Source organism: Gambusia affinis, linkage group LG08, assembly GCF_019740435.1.
Source record: "Gambusia affinis linkage group LG08, SWU_Gaff_1.0, whole genome shotgun sequence".
NCBI lineage: Eukaryota > Metazoa > Chordata > Actinopteri > Cyprinodontiformes > Poeciliidae > Gambusia > Gambusia affinis.
In genome coordinates, this window is record NC_057875.1 from 6,644,927 (window position 1) to 6,666,445 (window position 21,519).

The window sequence follows — 21,519 nt, forward strand, 5'->3', positions numbered from 1 at the left end:
AATCCTAAAAGAAAAGGGAAGAATGAAGCACCTGTGGCATTTATAAACGCTTTAAACTGGTTTCAACTTCTACTAAAAAAAAACCTATTTTATTGATTAGACTATTAAAAAAATATATTGCTTTATCAATTTTATTTAGTAAAATTCTCCGTGAATCCTCTTGCCAACCGGCCAGACGAGCATCGCTTTATTTCTCTGTCATGTTGGCAGAGTGCGGATGAATTATTTAGTAAAGTGAGGCTGGATGGTGATGAGGATGCAGCCTCATCACCGGGATACAGCAACCTCCTCCTCCTCTTCCCCCTCTTCCTCCTCCTCCTCCTCCTCTCCTGAAGGAGCATCTTCTGCCGCTGACGTCATGACAGCAGCATCAGCTGTTAGCTCCGCCGCTGTAAGCCTCTCCACTGGCCGTCGCTCCCCGCACAAAGGAAATATATGAGATCCCCTCTAATCCCTGAAATGGCGACACAGGAGGTTCAGCAGAACGAGACTCTGGCCCACCTGAAAACCGAGTCGGAGACGCTGAAGACCAAGCTGGAGGAGGAGAGGGCGAAGCTGCACGACGTCGAGCGTGAGTCCTGAAAATGGAGAGGCCTCCATGCTTTCGTCTCCCATCCTGCCTGCTCACCGTCAGGGGAAAAAACGGGACATTTCTATCATTGTAACCGCTCGGTTCGGCTCTTTTGCGCTCTGTTCACGGGTCGGTACAAATTATTGAGCCGATGAGGAACCGAAATGTTTGCTTCCCGATCGCTTTTATCGCTGAGACGTTCACTAATGTCACTGATGTCTCATGAAAAAACACAAAATGCTGTTTTTTCTATTCAAACATTAATTCTGTACTGAAGATGTTTGGAGCCACTGGTGAAAAATTTAAAAATAAAAAATGCATATTTGACTTTAATCTCAGAATTCTGAGTTTAATCTCGACCCCATGAATATTAATAAAAAACACTGAAATCCAACATATTAACTCTAGAAAGTGATTCCTCCTCCTGCACAATTTATATTTCTGTTTATGAAGATGGTTGCCATCTGCATTAAAGTCAGACTTCTGAAAAAAAAATCTGAATTTTAATCTAATTTTTCTCAAAATTCTGAGATAAAATTCTAAATTTTGACTGGAAAAAAAAAATCAGAATTCTGACCACAAAAGGCAAAATTGTCAGTTAGGTGTATTGGTGCGATGAGGTGAGGGGAGGAGGGAGGAAAAGGACTTTTCTGCAAAAAACAAAGAAAAATACTAGAACAAACTAGGACATTTTCAAAAAAAAAAACTCAGAAATTTTCTACAAAAAAACACAGAAACTTTTCAGACGTTTCCATGATTTTCTAAAAAAAAAATCTGAGATTAATCTCACAATTTCTGAAAATTTTCAAACAAATTTTCAATCTCCAAAACATCCTTGTTTTTTAATGAATTTTATTTTATTTATTTATTTATTTTTCCTCACCAGGGGGTCTTTTTGTGGGCTGGCTGTGAAATGGTGTCAATATGGTTTTATAGAACACACTGACTGACCTGTGCTGATTTTAAAGACCTATGATTGTCACAACAAATGTAAATGAATTGTTTCTTTATATAGGTTTGCAACAGTTTAAAAGAAAAGTATTTTATTTCTTTAAATTGATCACCACTAATGAATTTGTACAATTTCTCATCAACTTGAATTCAGTTGAGAATTTAGTTTTTCCCTTTTTTTAAGGGACAGCCTGCTGTCCCTTATATGACAGCAGGCTGACAGGAGGGGGGTAAGGAGAGGGGAGAAGACATGCGGCAAATGTCGTCGGGTCCAGGAATCGAACCCGCGACGGCCGCGTCGAGGACTGAAGGCCTCCGAACGTGGGGTGCGCTATCCTCTACGCCACCAGAGCACGCCCCTTAATGAATATTTCTGAGGGATTTTTTTGTGGGAATTTACTCCCTCTTTTCTATTTGCAATGGTTCCAATACAGCATCGTAAAATCCTCTTCTAAATTTCTAAATTGCTAACCTTTGTTTAGCAAAAACAAAGGTTATTTTCATTTTGCCATAGTTTAATAACTGATATCCTAATATTCCAAGTACTACTGAAGCATTAATCCAAAGTCTTGTGAAGTTGTTCTCACTTCTTGAACTTTTTCTCCTTCAGATTTTGCTACATTTCAACCACAAAGTTTAACACATTGCATAGTATTTTATATTTTATCCACAAATTTACGCTGGAAATAAGAAAGCCAGAGGAAGTTCTGTTTGGAGTTTACCACAAGATATATATGATTAATGTATTTTGCCCATAGAGAAACACGGTGGTGGCAGCATCATGCTGTATGGTGGTTATAATTCAGCAGAAACAGGGAATCACCTTAGAAAATAATGGAGATTCTTCTTCCTGCAGGGCGACAGCTCCAAACATTCAGGCAGTGCTGCTGTTAAATGTGACATGTTAAATCTGAAAAGTTTCATATTTTTGTAACAACTCGCTCTCTGTGTCGGTGCAGTTCACCAGGTGGCAGAGAAAGTGGAAGCCCTGGGTCAGTTTGTCATGAAAACCCGCAGGACTCTGAAGGGACATGGCAACAAAGTCCTGTGCATGGACTGGTGCAAGGACAAGAGGAGAATCGTCAGTTCCTCACAGGTCGGGTTTCCTTCTGCTCCGATTTTTTCTGCTGCCCATTTTAAAACCAGTTTTTTATTTTTTTACTTTTTTCCTATTTGTTGAAGGAACAAATTTCCCAGTTTCTAAATATCTGTTGTCTTTTAATGCAGGATGGAAAAGTGATTGTATGGGATGCTTTCACCACTAACAAGGTAATCCTCTATTCCAGTTCATGAAGCATTTTATGGTACTTGTCGTATGGGTAGATAGATGGATGGATGAATTGACAGATTGATATTTATGTAAAAAGAGAACATTAAAGATACTCTTATTAGTGCATTCATTTTTTTTATTCATCATGTCAATAATATGACAAAGAATTTATATTTTTCATGCTTATCTGGAAAACACATATAAAATACCTTAAGACTGAGTAAGATCCCTGAAAATATCCCACCATGAGTTTTATCTAAATAAGTCGCCAATCTTTTGAAAAATCTCTGCAAAGGAATCAAAGCACAAACATAATTCCTGTTTAATGCTTTTAGTCTCACTTTATTTAGGTGCAGGAGTTTTTTTATTTTTATTTTTTGCACATTACTACAAAAAGCTGTAGTTTCTTGTACTTTTAAATAAACTCAGTGTCTCTCACATAGTGCTCACAATTCTGCAGGCTTACTGCAGGTTTTTAAAGTTTGGTATCTGGAAGATTTTTCTTCTTATTTTTTAATCCAGTCTCTGACATCATATTGTTCACTATGTGCTTAAAAATAAGGAGAAGGAGTAACAGACTTAAACCCCTTTCTACTGTAGACTATTGTTATCTGAAATAAACTTTATGAAGAAACAGTAAATGTATCCAAAGTACAAACTTACCAGGACCAGAGCAGCACATCATTCTTCTGACGCAATATTGCTCAGATTCAATAAAGAAACATAAAAAAAATATTAAATCTCTGTGCTGTCAAGGGGTCAAGATTAAATTCAGAATTCTGAGATTAAAGTCCGATATTATGAAAGGAAATAACATAATAGACAAGAAATAAGTAAGGAAACACGTCATTTAATAGCTAGGGTTAAAACTTGTCTACATTAAATCCAAAATATTCTTCTGCTATGTGTTTTGGAAGATGTTAATTACATCTTATATCCATAGCCGTCGTCCTCTCTGACCTGTTGTCATCACGGTCCGCGCCTCGCTCACACTGCTTTGTGTTTTGATGTTCATTAGGAGCACGCTGTTACAATGCCTTGCACCTGGGTGATGGCCTGCGCCTACGCTCCATCTGGCTGCGCTGTAGCTTGTGGGTGAGTTTGCTACTACAACCCTTGGCAATCTAAACCTGCTGCTCATTTACTGTTTGGTGAACTGGGCCTGTTTTCTGTCACAGGGGCCTGGATAATAAATGCTCTGTGTATCCTCTGTCCCTGGACAAGAATGAGAACTTGGCAGCGAAGAAGAAGTCGGTGGCGATGCACACGAATTACCTGTCTGCTTGTAGCTTCACCAACTCAGACATGCAGGTGAGAACATAAAACTAAAATTAAAAAAAACAGCAACATTGCGTCCTAATTCTGTTAATGATTCACAGGAGCGTCAGTCCTGGTCACATGATGTTTCTCACAGCAAACACAAAGCAATAGCAGCCATATGTTAAACAGCACCATCAAAAAGGACTTATAGTTCACGAATGTTTTTAGATTTTCTGATGTTACAGCCATCAAAGGTGAAGCATGGTATTGGGGTTTTATATTTGTAGTGTACAACAAATGTGCAGTGGAAGAAAAAGAATGCAATGTTTATAACTTCATGCAAAAATATCTGAAAATTGTTGCGTGCATTTGATTATATATATACTTAATAAACATTTGCTACAGTTAAATCTGTAAGCCTTTGGGGTATTTGCACATCTATGAACTAAAGAGTTTGCACACTCTCATTCTCTTTTCTTTTTTGTTCATCTTTGAATGTCAGTTTTCAATTGTGTAGAGGCCATTCTATAAAGTCCATATTTCTAGAGTCCACAGCTAATAGTTTCCCTTTATCAAATCTCTTAAGACCCTCCAGAGTTAACCTGGTCCTCTTCGATTCAATTCAGTTTAGTTTAGTTTATTTAGTGGTCACCATTTGCTTTTTAGGCTCCAACTGAAGTAAAATGGATTATCATACTTATGCACTCGTTTGTGTTGTTTTATCACATAAATCGTATAAATAAAATACATTCAAGTTTATGGTTGTAGAAGATGTGAAATGGCTCAAAGGGCATGAATACAATTCTCCTTCTTCTTGTCTGCTTGTGTTGAAGATCCTGACGTCCAGCGGGGACGGGACATGTGCATTATGGGATGTGGAAAGCGGGCAGCTGCTGCAGAGTTTCCATGGCCACGCTGCAGACGTGCTCTGTCTGGACCTGGCCCCATCTGAGACTGGAAACACGTTTGTTTCAGGGGTGAGGACTGCCTCCGCACCACTCTGTTTGCAGCTTGTTAACACTTTGAAAGCTTGATTTTGTTAAATTATACCTCGACTCTCACGACAGGGCTGTGATAAGAAGGCTAATGTGTGGGACATGCGTTCAGGACAGTGCATTCAGTCATTTGAAACTCATGAATCTGACATAAATAGCGTGCGGTATGTAACTGTCTTAATCCAAGCTCATTTTATTGTTTGATTTTTACTATTAAAAAAGATTTATTGTTTTTATAATTTTCTCCTCTTGTTGTTTTAAAATAGATACTATCCGAGTGGGGATGCTTTTGCATCTGGTTCAGATGATGCCACAGTAAGTACACCACTAAAAATTTATGTAAAGTGGTTTATTTTAGCCTCGAAAATTCAAATTTCCCCCGTTTTGTTTCAGTGCCGCCTGTACGACTTGAGGGCCGACAGAGAAGTTGCCATTTATTCCAAGGAGAGCATCATCTTTGGGCTCTCCAGTGTTGATTTCTCACTCAGTGGTATAAATTTCTTGCTCCGGATTCTGATGTCGTCTGCACTGCATGCAGTTATTGCTTCCAGAAACCACAAAATGCATGCAGTTATTGCTTCCAGAAACCACAAAATATGTTCGTGTCTGTGTTTGGCCTTTTCTCCTACCTTGGCGGATAGATCACACCATAAACGTGTGAGCGCTAAAGGAATTATTCTCCATTCTGTTTGGACATGAAAGTCACACTCTAAAGCGTTGATGGGACAGCCTTCTGCACAGGATCCTGGGATCACACTCTCCGGGTATGAAGGATGCGAGGTTTCTCTCTAGTTGATCATTTCTATTCTCTTTACCAACTTTCATCGATTATGCTTGCTGTTTTGCTTCTGTTTTTGTTCCAGATTTGGGCCTAAACACGCTCCAGTGGAAACTACTGAAGGCACACAGACGTTTCTGTTTGCTAGCGTACAATCAGCGAGCTAGAACCTCAGTTTTGGTTGTACATAGGGCATATAGAATTGTATATAATCTTGTCTTCTGGTCAGGGTAGATTTAAATATTTCTGAGATGTTAAACTAACTGGCACGCTTGCATTACGATATGAAAATAGCACAGAAATATTTAATATGTTACAGAAAATATGAATGGTAGAGACTTGCATTGGCGTGGGGTAGAAGTGACACAATAAAGTATTGTATTGTGTGTGCCCACATAAAGGACTATATTTATTTGTTTCTTCACTGGTGATAATGAAAGACACAGTCTGAGGAGGAAAACCAAATAAATCTGACAGAAGGAGGAGAGTAGAGTCCCTCCCTGCAGGGTTAGAATTGGAGAAAATAATTTATATTATTTAATACTGAATTTAAAATTTTATTTAAAATACCCAATGGGCAGTAGTGAAAAGTGGCATAAAATACAACAAGTAAAACTTGTGAAAAAAGTTTACTCATTAAAAAATGAGTGTTTTTAACAACCTTCCAAATCTAAACTGAAGTAAATACATTACATTTATGATTAGAGTTTATAATTTTGATTTTGTAATTTTGCAATAATAAACCAGGCTTTTTTATTGTTTTGTTGTTCAGTTCTTCAAGACAGCTTCCCAGCATAAATATTCATAATAAACCACTTTCTTTCTTTTTTTTAAGGACTCCAACTTCTAATCCAAGCACTTCTATGTTACATTTAAGAAAGATTGCAAGAATGTACTCCTTCCCAAGCAACTGCGCGATGGCTGTAATTTCATATTCAGTGTAATTATTTTGCTGTAGTTTAGTGTACAGATGTAAAAGGGACTGTTATTCAGAATATTATAAAGCTAATAAACCAAGTTTTGACTATCTTTATGTGTCTATCACTTTGCTATATGTCACAGGGATTTGTTTTACTAAAATATGATTTTTTTATTTTTTTATTTCATTTTTATGTAAACTCTTTGTAAGATCCTGCAGGTACATATTACTTATTTGAGTAGCACAACATTTCATTACACAAACTATGAAAGAAATATAAAGAAAAAAGAACAGAAAACAAAATAAAGCAAAAATCTTTGGCCACAACAGGTACTAAATGTCTTTTTGGCGTGAACGCACAATCCGTTTAAAATGTACGACACTAGGGGGCACCATTTCGTACCTGAAAAAAAATCCGTCTAAAACTTTAGGGGAAATTAAAAAGAAAAAATAAATATATATTTATGCTTTTATTTCTTATTATGTCCGTTTTGGTCCTCCATACAAACGTAGCCTACGAAATAGCAAAAAGTGGTAAAAATTAAGATCATATTATTTTAACACGAAATAGTGAGTTCCATTAATAGACGGAATTTGGAATGTTCAAATATAGACCTGGACATATTTTCCTTTATTTGCCAACTCATAATCATAGGGAAATATTTAAAGGCTTTTGATACAAATGCTAGTACTTATTATCTAGACCAATAAACAACCTTAACTATAAAATATTGACAATGGAAATATAAATATCTTTCATCCAATACATTTTATTGGAAAGCATACGCTCTCATTTTTTCAGAAAGTTTAATTTTTTCGGATCCTGCTATCAGCTAGCTTCCATCATTTTATATCAGCAATAAAAAATTATGAATCACACAATATGTTGGAAAACAGTGTTTGGTGACTGACTAATATTTGTCAGGCTACAGTGAACATGACAAAAGTTGGAAAAAAGACAGATTCTTTTGGCGATTTTAAAACAACACAAAACCCAAAAGGCCCTCACATTAAACAAGTTTTATTTTTTATTTTTTATTTATTTTTATGCTTTTCTTTGTTTATGACAGTAAATGACGATTAAACTGAAAGTAATAACCTTGACATCAACATATTTTCACAGGAAAACAACATTTCGCACAAATGACTTGGCTCCCGGAAAAGAGTCGGAATTCCCATCACCAATTCTTCTGAAAAACGGAAGTGACATCACCATTACGCGTTTGTCGGTCTTCCTTAAAAACAATGGAGGATCTGTGATGTTATTTTACTTAAAGTGGCTGTTTTAAATGCCCAACGGGCAATGTAACTATAATGTATTAATATTTATTAACAGGTGATCCAATAATTGTGTGTTTTAGTACAGAAGTCACACGGACAGTGCGCTGTTTGTTGTCAAAATGAGCGATGTGGTGGAAAAAACGCTGACAGCTCTACCAAGCCTGCTCTCTTTAGACTCTCAGCCTGGCTCAGCAAAACTCTCCTCCAACTCTAAACTAGGAAACCTCATCAGAGGAATCACTGAACTAACATCAAAACATGTAAGTCGATCCTATAAAGCCCACAAAAGTTGCGACCTGATATACTGCTGTTACATTAGCTTGCTAAACTGCTATGTTCTTCCATTAAAAATGTGTTTGTCCTCAGTAAATGTGTCGCACATTGTTAATTATAGTGCGATATAAACAGATGGTCTGTTGTTCAGTAGCTGTCGTGGAGCGTATTGACACTTTCGAAAGACTTGTCCTCAATGGTGCGTTCAAGTGCTTGTGTTGGGCTCAGGCTGTTGATATTTGGTGTATGGTTTGCAATGTTGACATAAACGTTAAGGTTATTTTATTTAGTTTGACTGTAAGAACAAAGTACTTTAACTTAAAAACACCTTTATAATAATGTTGTAACAAGGTTGTATTGCCCAGCCTTGGTAGTACAAGGTAGTGTCGCTTTATAGACTGCATTAAATGTTAGGTAAACAGATGGGTGTCACCATAAAAAGTTTTTCTGGACGATAAATTGTCCCAGTAGTTATTGTGAGAAATTATTACATTGTTTTGAAACCATTTTCTATTAATACGATGGTAATGGCATAATAATGCAAGAACGCATACTCATATATCAATAAACTTTAAATTGGAAATGGAAGACGTTTTAAATATCCACAATAAATAAACAAAACAACAAATTAATTATGAAGCCTCTGTAAACAAAATCGTCCTTTAAAGAAAGGAGGTATTTGAGATCAAGGCACCAGATTGAAAACTTTATCATCCAATTTTTGGTAGAAAAAGAGAAAAGAGAAACATTATCAATCTTTCAAATGGAAATTATTGAGCTTGTTTTAATTTCTCATGCGATTAATTGATTTATTGCTTAATGTGACGGGCTGATATTACCTGAAATTTACGGGAAAAAGTCAGCACTGATATTATCATAGCAAAGGTTACTGGATATAAACATTTTCCCAGTTATTGTGTATAATTTTCTACATTTCTTTGTGCAGGAGGAAGAGAAACTCATTCAACGAGAGCTCCTGCTAATTAAAGAACAAGTGTCTTCCCCTAACACAACTATGGTATTCTTCTCATTGTTTCGCCGTTTCATCTGCTCCAATACAGCAAAATTATCTTTGTTCATTTTTTTATTTTTTATTCTTTGGTCTAATCTGATTTAGAGGCAGATGAAGGAGCTCATGGTGAGAGCGATCTACTGTGAGATGCTGGGTTATGGCGTCTCCTTCAGCTACATCCACGCCATTAAACTGGCCCAGCAAGGGAATGTTCTGGAGAAGAGAGTCGGTGTGTTTTCAGGCATAAAATGATACAAAGTTTGAGCAGAAACACTTTACTATAACTTTATAAGGGAAATATTTCCTGAAGCAGACAGTATTTTTTTTAAAAAAGTAGCATGTTTCAGTAGCATGTATGTAGAAAATGCATGAAATGGAGCAAATGTATGTTCAGATTTGGATTTTTAAAGTTCTAATATAATAATAATAATAATAATATAACACTAAAGTGTTTGTGATTCACTCAGGTTACCTTGCTGTGTCGCTGTTTTTGAATGAAAGTCATGAGTTGCTTCTTCTCCTGGTTAACACGGTGCTGAAGGTCAGTGGTAGCTTGACTGTCATGTTTTTTTGTTCACACACATTTATAAATATTTTAACACTTTATAAAAAATAGCAAACACAAATAACTTTGTGCTTTATTGATCAGATATTGAGTAACCCTCTTCTTGATTGATTCAGACCAATAAATTTCCCACTTTTCTTATGTTATGCACCAAACAGCTCATTGTTTAATACACTTTGGTTTGGTTTTGTTAAAGAAAAACTTTTAAAAGTTCAGGATGTACACTTTGATAATTAACTGATTTTCTGATGGATTGTGAGTAATGATTCTATCTAGGGATTACCTTATTTAATTTATATATATATATATATATATATATATATATATATATATATATATATATATATATACATATATAAAATTGTCAGGGTAAATTAAGTTAAAGCAAAGTTTGCACCAATGGATTAGGATTTATCCGGTTTTCAAAGAAAGCTGTACATTTGTAGATTATGATTAGAGGTGTTCAAATTGTTTGTGCTAAATTATTAGGCCCTTTTTTAAAGTAATCAGGCTGAAATATCAATGTGTCCCATGTGGTGCAGGGAATATTTGAGGTAAGCTCTGATCTCTGATCTCATCTCTGCACCACATTATTATCAAACCTCAAAAATAAAAAAAGAAGCAGCATAGATGTGAAAATAGTGATACTTTTGCATTAATTAAAATGAAACAGAAAATACTGAGACATTGAAGGGTTCATAATGGTATTGCCGATGTGTTTCCAGGATCTTCAAAGTACGAATCTGATTGAAGTGTGCATGGCGCTCACAGTGGTGAGCCAGATGTTCCCCAAAGATATGATCCCTGCCATCCTCCCCCTGGTGGAGGAAAAGCTCAATCACCCAAAGTAAGAAGCACTTCATGCTTTTTTCAGATGACAAATAAACTTAAACGGATTGACAAATGAGTGTTTATTGTTACAAATCTGCAGAGAAATAATTCGCCGTAAAGCCGTCCTGGCCTTGTATAAATTCTATCTGATAGCGCCGAATCAAGTTCAGCACATTCACAACAAGTTTCGCAAGGCGCTGTGCGACAAAGACCCCGGCGTGATGTCGGCTTCTCTGCACATTTACCTGCAGCTCATTCAGGTAAATAATAATAATTTAAGCGTTTCAAGTTGCATTTTTGATCTCTGTGGTGGAGTTTGCGGCTATATGGTTTTATATTTACTTCAGGAGAATCCAGAAGGTTACAAAGATCTCGCACCGAGTTTTGTCACCATACTGAAGCAGGTGGTGGGAGGGAAGCTGCCCATGGACTTTAACTATCACAGTGTTCCTGCTCCCTGGCTTCAAATCCACCTTCTCAGAATACTCTCCTTTCTGGGGAAAAATGACCAGAGGTGATCATTTCTAACTTCCTGTAGTTTAAACATTTGTCCACCACAAAGTTTTTATAATTTCTTCTCTCTCTGCACAGCACAAGCGAGATCATGTATGAAATCCTTGACGAGTCTTTGCGACGGGCAGAGATGAACCACAACATCACATATGGTGTGTTTGGCCTCTTTAACAAATGTTTTACAAGAAGATAAATTTTTATTAGCCACTTACTTGCATCTCTCCTTCTTTACAGCTATTCTATATGAGTGTGTAAAATGTATTTACACCATTCATCCCAAATCAGACCTTTTAGAGAAAGCTGCAAAGTGCATTGGCAACTTTGTTCTGTCTCCAAAGATTAATCTAAAGTATCTGGGTGAGATAAGAAAGCATGATTCCTCACAGATTATTCCCTCATAATAAAAAGTGAGAGTTATACTATGATCTAATATTTCTGTAGGTCTGAAAGCTCTCACCTATGTGGTCCAGCAGGACCCAAAGTTAGCTTTGCAGCATCAGATGACAATCATCGAGTGTCTTGACCATCCTGACCTCATCATCAAGCGGGAGGTGAGTCGGATGTGGCTCCAGTCTTTGATTCTGGTGTCAAAGTGTCAAAGGTTTCCATCATCACTGGGTTTTTAATCTGCTTTCTTTCAGACGCTGGAGTTGCTCTTTAGAATAACTAATGACCAGAATGTGACGGTGATCGTTGAGAAGATGCTGGACTTTCTGCGAATCAGTGAAGATGATCACACGACCATTGACCTGGTGGGGAAGGTGGCAGAACTGGCGGAAAAATATCCTTACAAATGTTAGTCTTTGTCTCAAATCGGCATCTTTTAACTATGTTTTCACCACTTGGTGCTTGTAGTTAAGAGCCATACTTGTAGAAATATGGTCATATTAATCTGAAAACAGAAACTATAATGATAATAGTTTGAAAAATTGATATCCCAGCTAATCTACTGATTGAATGCACCAGAAGATGCTGAGGAGACAAACCTGAAAATATTTTACATGGAGCCCAATGGAGGAAGGGCAGACGTTCCTGCACGCCAGAAGTGTTTGAAAAAACCCCTGTAAGACCTACGGCAATGCTTTATGTTTCCGTAAAGCAGACGTCCATGGCTACGTTTTGATGCTTAAATTGTTTTTCTAGAGTGAATTATATACGAACAGCAGCATTTTGTTTGTGAAAAAAGTAGTCAAACTTGAAAAAGTGTCGGTTACTAGAGCGCATTCTGGCAGTTGAAGAATTCCGTCATTGGATTACATTATAAAGATAACGGCCAAAAATCTGCATAAAACTTAAATTGTGATTTTAGAAAAACCGTAAGGTGTATCAAAAACCTGACTCATGTGAAGACAGCTCAACAGCTTGTGATCTATTTAGAAGTTGAAAGGAGTTTGTAAGTTGAAGTATGCGGATGTAGTAAGCTGTCAAAGAGCACAAAGTTCTTGCTGAATTTTGTAGAATTCTGGAGATTGTCAATACATTTCAATAGAGTTGCATAAAAGTTAAAATATCTTTAAAGAAAAATCTAAAAGTTCTTGACATTATTTGGGCCATTTTATAGTTTTTTTGCCCAATTTTAATTTTGTCTAGTTTTCTTAATTGTTTTGTAATTACATTTTTTGTCTAGTAATTACAGTACTCTAAACAATTATGGTTACTTTAGGTAAACAAGTGTGAAAAATAAATTTTAAGTCTCTGAGAATGAAAGAGATCATTTTTGAGAAGCAGTATAAACACTTTTCAAAAGATTTATGCTTAACTTTCAATTTGTTTGCTTTGATTTGTCTTGTTTGTACATTTTTTCCTATATACTTTTGCACATATGCACCAGATAATGAATGGTTTATCGATACCATGAACACAGTGTTTTCACTCGGTGGAGACTTGTTACAACCGGATATCCCAAACAGTTTTCTTAAACTTCTCTCTGAGGGTGAGTTAACCACAAATCCCACTTGTTCTGCTGGTAAACGTATTTGATTCTTATTTTTCCCCCCAATATTTCCAGGATTTGACAGTGTGGAGGAGGACAAGAAGTTGAGGCTGTTTGCTGTGAATTCATACATTTCATTGCTACAAAGAGACGCCAGCAAACTGCCACAGCGTTTTCTTCAAGTCATTTGCTGGGTGAGAGTTGCTCACACATAAACCTCAGCTGCTCTTACTTTACCTCAAGGTTTTTAAGACTGAGGGTGAGTGTTTAGTCCGTTTTAGTCGAGCTTTAGTACTTTTGTCTACAAAGTCCGATTCGTTTGGGGAAGTGTGAATGTGTAACCGAATTCAGATGTGAACCAAAAAAGTGAACTCTCGTCCTCCTAGAAAGCTGAGTCTCAGTTCGGTTTGTCTGCATTCGGTTCGAATGCAGATGTGGAGACCGCTCCAAAAGCAGGAAGTGAACTAAAGCGAAGTAAATACGACCAAAACAAACGAGTGAATCTAACGCCCGTGGTCTTTTACCAAAAACGAAAGAGAAATCGTACAACCGCTAAAATCTGACACTACTTGTTTATATTTTACGAAGAAGGAAGTGGCACTCATGCCTTCTTCTGCGCTTTTTGTGTCGTTTCCTTGAAGGATTGGCGGTGCAGCGCCACCACAGGTGAGAAGGGGAACAGGCTTTTCACTTAGTTTGGATGTTCAAAATAGTAGAGTTCCTTTAAATCTAGACTAAAAACCCAACTGTTTAGAGTTGCTTTTAAAACATTATAAATTAAACATTACTCAACATTGTAAAGTGAGATAAAGGTCTAAGAAGTCTAGAAAAGTGTCAAAATTCAAAATGTTGACATTAAAAACGTGCAGGAACCCTGGCTCCTCTGCTATAGTTTTTTTGTTGTTGTTGCTGTGTTTAGGTTCTTGGTGAATACTCTCACTTGAGGGAGGATCTTGAGCCGGACGTCATTGTGAGGCTGCTGGCCAAACTGCTGGACATGAAGAGCAGCAGCAGTGAAACAAAGTGCTGGGTCCTCATGGCTATGACTAAGCTCTGCCCCGGTGGAGCGGCTCTGGCATTGGTTCATAATGTCTCGGAAACCTACAGCAGCTCCCTGGACACCATGCTGAGACAAAGAGCTCAGGAGCTGGAGATCCTCAGCCAAGACTCTGAACTGCAAGCCAAGGTGTTACCGCGAAGTGCCAGCATGGAGCCTGTGGAGGTAATACACAAGCATGGCAGCAGAACAGTCAAGTTATGTCTCAAACATCATTAACTTTATTTTCAATAAGTAAGCATAGAAAAAAAGGAGAATAAATGCTGATTTAATGTCTCGTGCTCTTTGACAGGCTTAGGGTTTGTTGACCTGCATGTACATGTCCTCCATGGCACAGAGTGTATTACAGTAATAAGAATAGTTACCAAACCAACAAGAAGTGCTGTCAGCATTAATCTGAGCAGCTGTTGCAGCATGTCTACAACCTAGAGAAGTGAGAAAGTTGAGGTTTACAGCAGGAGGGTACTGTAATGTTAATGTAGTTTTTCTTTTTTTTTAATCAGGAACCTAACATGAATGATGTTTTAAATTTGGAATCAGGTCATCTTGTTGTTTTAAAGCTTATTTGCTTATATAAACAAATATTTAAACATTAAAATGTGAAATATGAATATGAATAGAAGACAATAGAAGACATTTTTATTGTCTGGCAAATGGGAAGTTTAGGTGTAACAGCACCATCAAGTATATAGGATCACAATAATTACAACAATAATAGCAGTAATAGGGACAGTAATATACATTAAAAAACTAACAAAATAAAAAATACAGTGCAGTTATTAGAAATACAAATACTGTGATTGCAATCCAAGGGATGTGTAACTTTTCCAAAAATGTACATAATGTGCATGTGCATTGAACATTGAAAAAGGTGGAATATTTACTAACAAAACACAAAATCTAGTATTTTTTTTCTAGTAACTTACAAGTAACTTTTTAGCAAGATTTAAATCAGTAATTCCTTAATATTGATAAAAACTTTTTATTTTTACTGGTAGATTATTTTACTTACAATATGAGGAAAACTGTCTTGTTATAAGTTAAATAATTTACTAGTGGCACTAGTACTTTTTCACCAATATTAAGGAATTATTTACTTAAAACAATCTCCTACTTAGTTATGAAAAGTTACTTGTAAATTAGTTTTGTCTTATTTCAAATGTACTGAAATATTGGTACGAGAAACTAGATAAAAGTACTTTTTTCAGTGCATATCAGTGCAGAAAAACAGATGTGCAATAACAGTGGGAATGCCAGGGGTCTAAATAATTTTAGGTTTAACTGTTACTTTTAATAATTTTTCTTTCTTAATTATTTTTAATGGGCTTGTTTGCAGCTCTAATCTCGCTGTTTTCCAGGTGGATTCCTCGCTTTCCTTTCTGGACGGATTTGTGTCGGAGGCGTTGGCTGCGGGCGCGGCTCCTTACAAGCCTCCTCATCAAAGGCAGGAAGAACTGTCTCGATCAAAAGGTGAAAATCATGCAAATGCTTTGGCAGAGTTTCCACTGTTTTGTTTGGGCTTGTCCTGATGTTGCTCTTTGTCTCAGCGCTGAACCTGGAGCCCTACGGCCTGTCGCTGCCCATCAGCATGTCCTCATGCAGCATCACTGACAGACAGTCTCCCACCCTGTTGTCCATCAGCTCTGGCCTCTCCGGCGACAGCACTGATTTCTCACACAAGGGCAGGTACTCAGACACGCAGCCACAGGCAGAATTAAGTGTTTTATCTCTCGGAAGTTTAAATCCTGAGTGTGATTTGTTGTTTCAGCTCTACGGTTTTGAAGCTGGATGGCGTAAAGAGGCTGTGGGGTAGAGACGGCTACCTAGCTCAGAAAGAGCCGACAGAAGAAGCTCCTCGGATTGAGGCCGCCAGCCCGGTTCGGTCCGCCGACCAACTGGGCAACAACAACAGTCAAACACCGACTCCGACACCAACGCCTGAGTGTGACCAGGAAAAGCAGCAGCTGGCGTCCTCGCTGTTTGTCGGTCTGGCCTCCCAGAGCTCCATTTGTCTGGTGAGCTAATGAACACACCCACGCACTCACATGCCCCCCAACACACACACACACACACACACCCATACATGTAAAGCAAAATGTGTTGCTTTCTTTGTGCAAATTTATTTTCTAAAGTATAAATCTAGACTCGTATGACTGAAACGATTTATAGGATTAGACCAATTAATCACGACTAATTGGTTATTAAAGTTATTGCCAACTAATTTAGTTATCGATTAATTGCTAAAAGGAGTTTACAGACTCATAAAAGGTAATTTTGCTGAAAGAAGAACATATTTAAACCAGTAATTAAGCCAAAACTATACAAAAATATATATTTCAAGATAATACAAAAACTTTGTCTGTAAATTAAGTGGCTTAGATTTAGCTTCACCTGGTTCAAATTCTGTAAGAAAAAAAAATCTCCTATTAAGCAGCTTTTGCTATCCAATTATTAATCAGTTCATCAAAAATAAAAAAAAAACAAATTAGCTGCACACTGTATTGATGTTAAATTGAGCAGAAAAGGCTGAGATTTTTTTCTTCCATATTTATGTTAGAAGTATATTTTTAGCTGCAGAATAATCTTTATATTATTCAATTATATAAATAATCGCTGCATGCAGCCCTAATGTAGTGCGTTAATATAACGTGTGATAGAAATTATTTGTTGTTTTTCTACCAGATGGGAAAGTCTGACCAACCTTCCCAGCGTTTCAGAAGAAAAACCAAAGCTTCAGGGAGTTCTGAGCAAATAACCAACCCGCTCGTCTTTCCCTCTGACGGTTCTGATAACTTGCTGTATAAAAACCTGCTGGACTCACCAGACCTGGACGGTTCGCCGCCTGAACAGACACCCGGCCTTGATGCTCCGAACGGCGCCTGTGATGCAGAAGAAGAGTCGACTGACGCAGACATGAAGGAAATCAAAACTCCTCCCATTAGAGATGAACATGTGACAGCTGAAGCTTCTCCACACCACGACCCAGACAGATCCAAAGACCCGAGTCTCACCTCGCATCTTCCAGCTGAGCTTTCGGCTCTTCCTCACTCTAAAACCACTACTCTGTTCTCCAAACAAAACCTGGATGTCTCGGCCTGCCACGTCCAGAAAGAAGACTCAGTCGTTCTTGTTGTCTTTATTTCCAACTGCTCAGACTCTTTCCTTCAGCAGATACGACTTCAGGTCGACTCTGAAGAACTAGAGGTGCGTCATGCAACAAAAAACCTCAAAATATCTTCTTTCTGTGCATCTTTTTGAAATATAATCTCATGTTCTTCTTTTGAAGGTATCCTGTGTGTCTGATTCTCCATCAGAGGAGTTAAAAAGCCACAGTGTAGCAGTTTGTCAGTATTTCCTAACTGTAAAGAGACCCTCCGTCCACTTTGATCTGTCTGCGACGGTGTCATGGCAACCACCTGCTGGGTCGCCCCTGACGACGCAGTTCTCCTACAGACTTCCTCTAACAGCCTTCATCAGGTGAGATAGTTTTGGGGTTGTCTTGCATTTGTCAGGAGGGTGTTTAAATTAATCAGGGCTGAAACGATTAATCGGATTAATCAAGATTAATTTATTATTGAAATAATCATCAAATAATTTGGTAATCGATTGATCATTAACTGGAGTATACAGACCAAAAAAAAACGGCCATTTGCTGAAAGAACAGTACAGTCAGAGCAGTAATTAAGGCCAAACTTAATTGTCTCAATTACTGCTCTCACTGTAATAAGTTTCTTTTTTAAAAATTAATATATATATAAAAATTTTTCTCAGTAAATATGTTCTATTCAGAACTCCTCTAGTGCTAGTTTTAGCTTTAACTGGTTCAAATTTTGTAAATAAAGATGTCTTTCTAAGAACCTTTTGCTATCCAATTATTAATTGATTAATGCAAATAATCAACAGCTTTTCAAATGTTGATTGTAAACCTATATTTTTGGCTTAAGATGCATCCTTTGCTACAAGAGATTAAGCGTTTACTAATAAAATCATGTCATTGGATTTTAGTTAATAAATTGTTTTTCTTATTATTTAAAAATGAATTGAATTATCTGTTTGAATTTTTAATGTATTTCTAATAGTGATGCATGATATGCAACAACATCGGAATCGGCCGACAGTCATTTTTTCACATGATGGTATCGGTCCATTAAATAAAACTGAGCCGACATTTATTTTTATCTGTTTCTGGTTGGCTCTTTTCCAAAGGTGTCAAAACTGTTGTGAAATATGTATAATATTAGTAAATTTCGGCTGTCAGCCATAACTGCAATATTAATATTAGATATCAATATCAGGCCAAATTTTTATATATTCAGACCAGTAATTAAGCCAAAATTACTGTGTGTCCCTAATTACAAATATGGTATAAAATAAACTTAAGTGGTTAAATGAAAAATCTGCAGAGTGCCAATTTTTTTAAATCTGAACAATCAGCGACTTAAATAATTGTTAGCTGCAGCCTTAAAATGAGTCGATTGTTTCCTGCAGAGCTTTGAGGCTTTCCACAGAGGAGTATGGAGCCAAGTGGCTGGCCTTCTCCCATGACACCAAGCAGAACCTGACGCTGATCCAAGGCGGCCGGGATCCCCTCGCTGCCACTCTGGATGTACTGAAGAGGAAACTCCAGCTTCATGTGGTGGAAGTTATAGGTAAACCCAGAAAAAAGGCATCTCACACAAGTAATGAGCAGATTCTTTCACTTGTTAGAGCAAAATATGTCAATTTAGAAGGTATTTCCTCGCAGAGTATTTTAAAAATATATATTTTTTTGTCTTTATTTAATATTAGAAATATCCTTTTCAAGAGACACCTGGCCAAGACTGGCAGCAGCACAGCAACAGTTACACATCATAAAACTTACAGATATTAAAATGCAATTAATAAGGATAATAAAGAAAGAATAATCACAAAGTGCAAATGTATCCATAAAAATAAAAATAATACAACTTGCTATTTGTCAATGTATTTAGAAAGAAATGCCTGATCTAGAGTAGCCTTAAATGCATTAAAAAAGTATTTAAATTACTTAAGTTTTCTATTTGGAAACATCTTACTTTATAAATATCAGATTTTGAACAGTTTTTATATCATAATCATATATTTATGATTTTTTAGTATTTTTTCAGGTTCACTGTTTTCAGATTGCATCTGATCTGTAAAATATTTGGTAAATTTTACTATTTTTGACTCTGGAAATAATTAGTCCTTTCATGCATGAATTATGATCCTTCATGTCAGGATTTTTTTTCCCAAAGTGTTTTTGATTTTCTTAAGGCATAAAGAAAAAGTGGGGGGAAAATTGTAGTTTTAATTTTCTCCAAAATTACAAATACAAAGTTGTTATTTGGAAAATACATCAGTAGGATTAGTCTTTAGGGGTTACTTGATGTCAGAATATTTTTTTTACCTCCAAGAGCAAAAGGAAGGACTGGATATTCCAGAGTTGCTTTTTCATCTGTCTGCCATATTGGATTTAATAAAAATCTTCTTGCACTTGCAGTGGATGACCAGTAGTTGGCAGTGTATTGTATGATGCACTAATGTCGACTTTAGTGGACTGTGTGGATTTATAGTATAAAAGTCCACAAAAAAACACAAGAAAATGTCTTTTAGGTAGCTGCCCACTGCAGTCACCGCTACGCATGAAAGTAATTAATGTGTTTGCTCCAGATCTTTAACCTCGTTATTGTTCTTCTTCTAGCAGACAAACTGCTTGCTTTTACAAGTGTCAGTCATTTAAGTATGATTGAACAGCTGAACAGTGTAAAATATGCTTTGATGAAAATAATTGTTAGTATATATCACACAGAATGAAGCCCATACTTTACTCAGTGTTTTTGCTGGCACCTGATGAGTGAATTTTCTGTTTGTTCCCTCAGGCGTGGAAGCGATCGTGGCTTGCTGCCTGCAGCAGGATCAGCCGTGTCTCATGCACTGTCGCATGCATGCCGGCATGCTGGCTGTGTGGCTGCGCTCTCCAGTCCCCGACCTGCCGGACTGCCTCCTCTACTGCTGTCAGAGAGCTCTGCAGGAGCTCTGAGGGCCGCGGCTGGCAGCACCGGAACCATTCAGAACCCCCAAGCACTGAACAAAGAGATCCACAGATCTGCAGGACACTCCAGCACCAGCTGCTGCTTTGATTTCATGTATTTACTGGCCATTGTTGTTTTATTTTAATTTGTTCACAAATGATTTAAAATTATGGAAAGTCATGGCAGGTAACAAGCTCAGGGCCTCAGTGTGTTTTAAATTACACTATTGTCTTAAAACTATTATAGTATTATGATAATCGTTTGAGTAAATCTGTGAAACTATTAACTAAATTTATTAGTAATGAGCAAAAAAAACCAACCTTTTAAAATTAGCTTCATTTTTGTTTTCTAAAATAGTTATGACAGTAAAAAACTCCATAAAGGCTGAGCAATACGTGTAGTTTATTTTTTAGATAAACTGCAGAGAAGTATGAAGATATATGAAGAAACTCACATTATAATGCACATAAGTTGGAGTGTTTAGAGCTTCATTTCAGCTTATTTGGAAATTTTATGAGACTTCATTAAAGTTTGAGCCATAGCTGCTCCAGTTGTGTCTCCTAAATCTATAACATTAGAGTATTCACATATGTTGCAACCCTAGCATTACTTTTACAAAATATGTAAAAGGGGAAGAAAATCCCAAGAAAGCAGAAATCTGAAGGGATTTTTGAAATTATTATGTCTAAAAACAAATTTTAAACTCCCGTCATGGAAAAAAAAGTTATTTTCTCATAAAGTCAATCTGAAATTGATCAAAGTGAAAACCAGGTTAAGAAGTTAAAATTTACATTAGTACCAGTCACTTCCTTTGGAAAACAATGGGAAATGTTCTCCATCTTAACCAGCAGAGCTCACGCCCATGTTAAATTTCTGTCTCTATAAAATTCATTGCCTTCCATGTAAGATTATCATCTATGCGCTCATTGATTTCTGTTAACTTAAGTCTTTCACTACTATGTTTTCAACATTAAAAACATATTTATTTGTTTGCTTTATACTAACTTCACAGGAGATCTGTGCTGTGAAGGAGATCTCCGCTCTGTGAGGGTTTGCTGGTGGAGTTTGATCTATTTTTCATGTCTTATGCTGATTTAAACGGTATGGACAGTGTTTGTACATCCACAACCGTATGCCTTATGTTCAAATGCCATGATGGCATGTTTAATTTGTGCCTGTGGTACAGAGAAGAGTCCTCGTTTCTTGGAGTGCCTGTCACTACATCCTGGGACTATAATAATAAATGCAACACTTGGAAAAACAGATCGGATTTTGTTG

At 36.9% G+C, this 21,519-nt stretch overlaps 2 protein-coding genes across 2 annotated transcripts; both read left to right on the forward strand.

The window, feature by feature from the left end:
* The first annotated feature begins 325 nt into the window (after positions 1–325).
* On the forward strand, positions 326–5,992 carry LOC122835561 (guanine nucleotide-binding protein subunit beta-5-like). The gene is made up of 10 exons (XM_044124720.1): positions 326–571; positions 2,482–2,618; positions 2,750–2,791; positions 3,811–3,887; positions 3,971–4,103; positions 4,886–5,029; positions 5,120–5,211; positions 5,314–5,362; positions 5,441–5,568; positions 5,911–5,992. The coding sequence occupies exons 1-10, from the start codon at positions 436–438 to the stop codon at positions 5,990–5,992; spliced, it is 1,020 nt and encodes a 339-aa protein (XP_043980655.1). The 5' UTR covers positions 326–435.
* A 1,939-nt stretch (positions 5,993–7,931) lies between these two features.
* Positions 7,932–21,504, forward strand: ap4e1 (adaptor related protein complex 4 subunit epsilon 1). The gene is made up of 21 exons (XM_044124393.1): positions 7,932–8,285; positions 9,245–9,316; positions 9,416–9,539; positions 9,778–9,851; positions 10,601–10,722; positions 10,807–10,966; positions 11,054–11,220; positions 11,298–11,371; positions 11,454–11,576; positions 11,661–11,770; positions 11,861–12,000; positions 13,040–13,152; positions 13,228–13,346; positions 14,072–14,374; positions 15,568–15,679; positions 15,757–15,895; positions 15,978–16,224; positions 16,892–17,413; positions 17,496–17,686; positions 18,698–18,858; positions 20,089–21,504. Exons 1-21 carry the CDS (start codon positions 8,145–8,147, stop codon positions 20,247–20,249), a joined length of 3,375 nt encoding a protein of 1,124 aa, XP_043980328.1. The 5' UTR covers positions 7,932–8,144; the 3' UTR covers positions 20,250–21,504.
* The last annotated feature ends 15 nt before the right edge of the window (positions 21,505–21,519 follow it).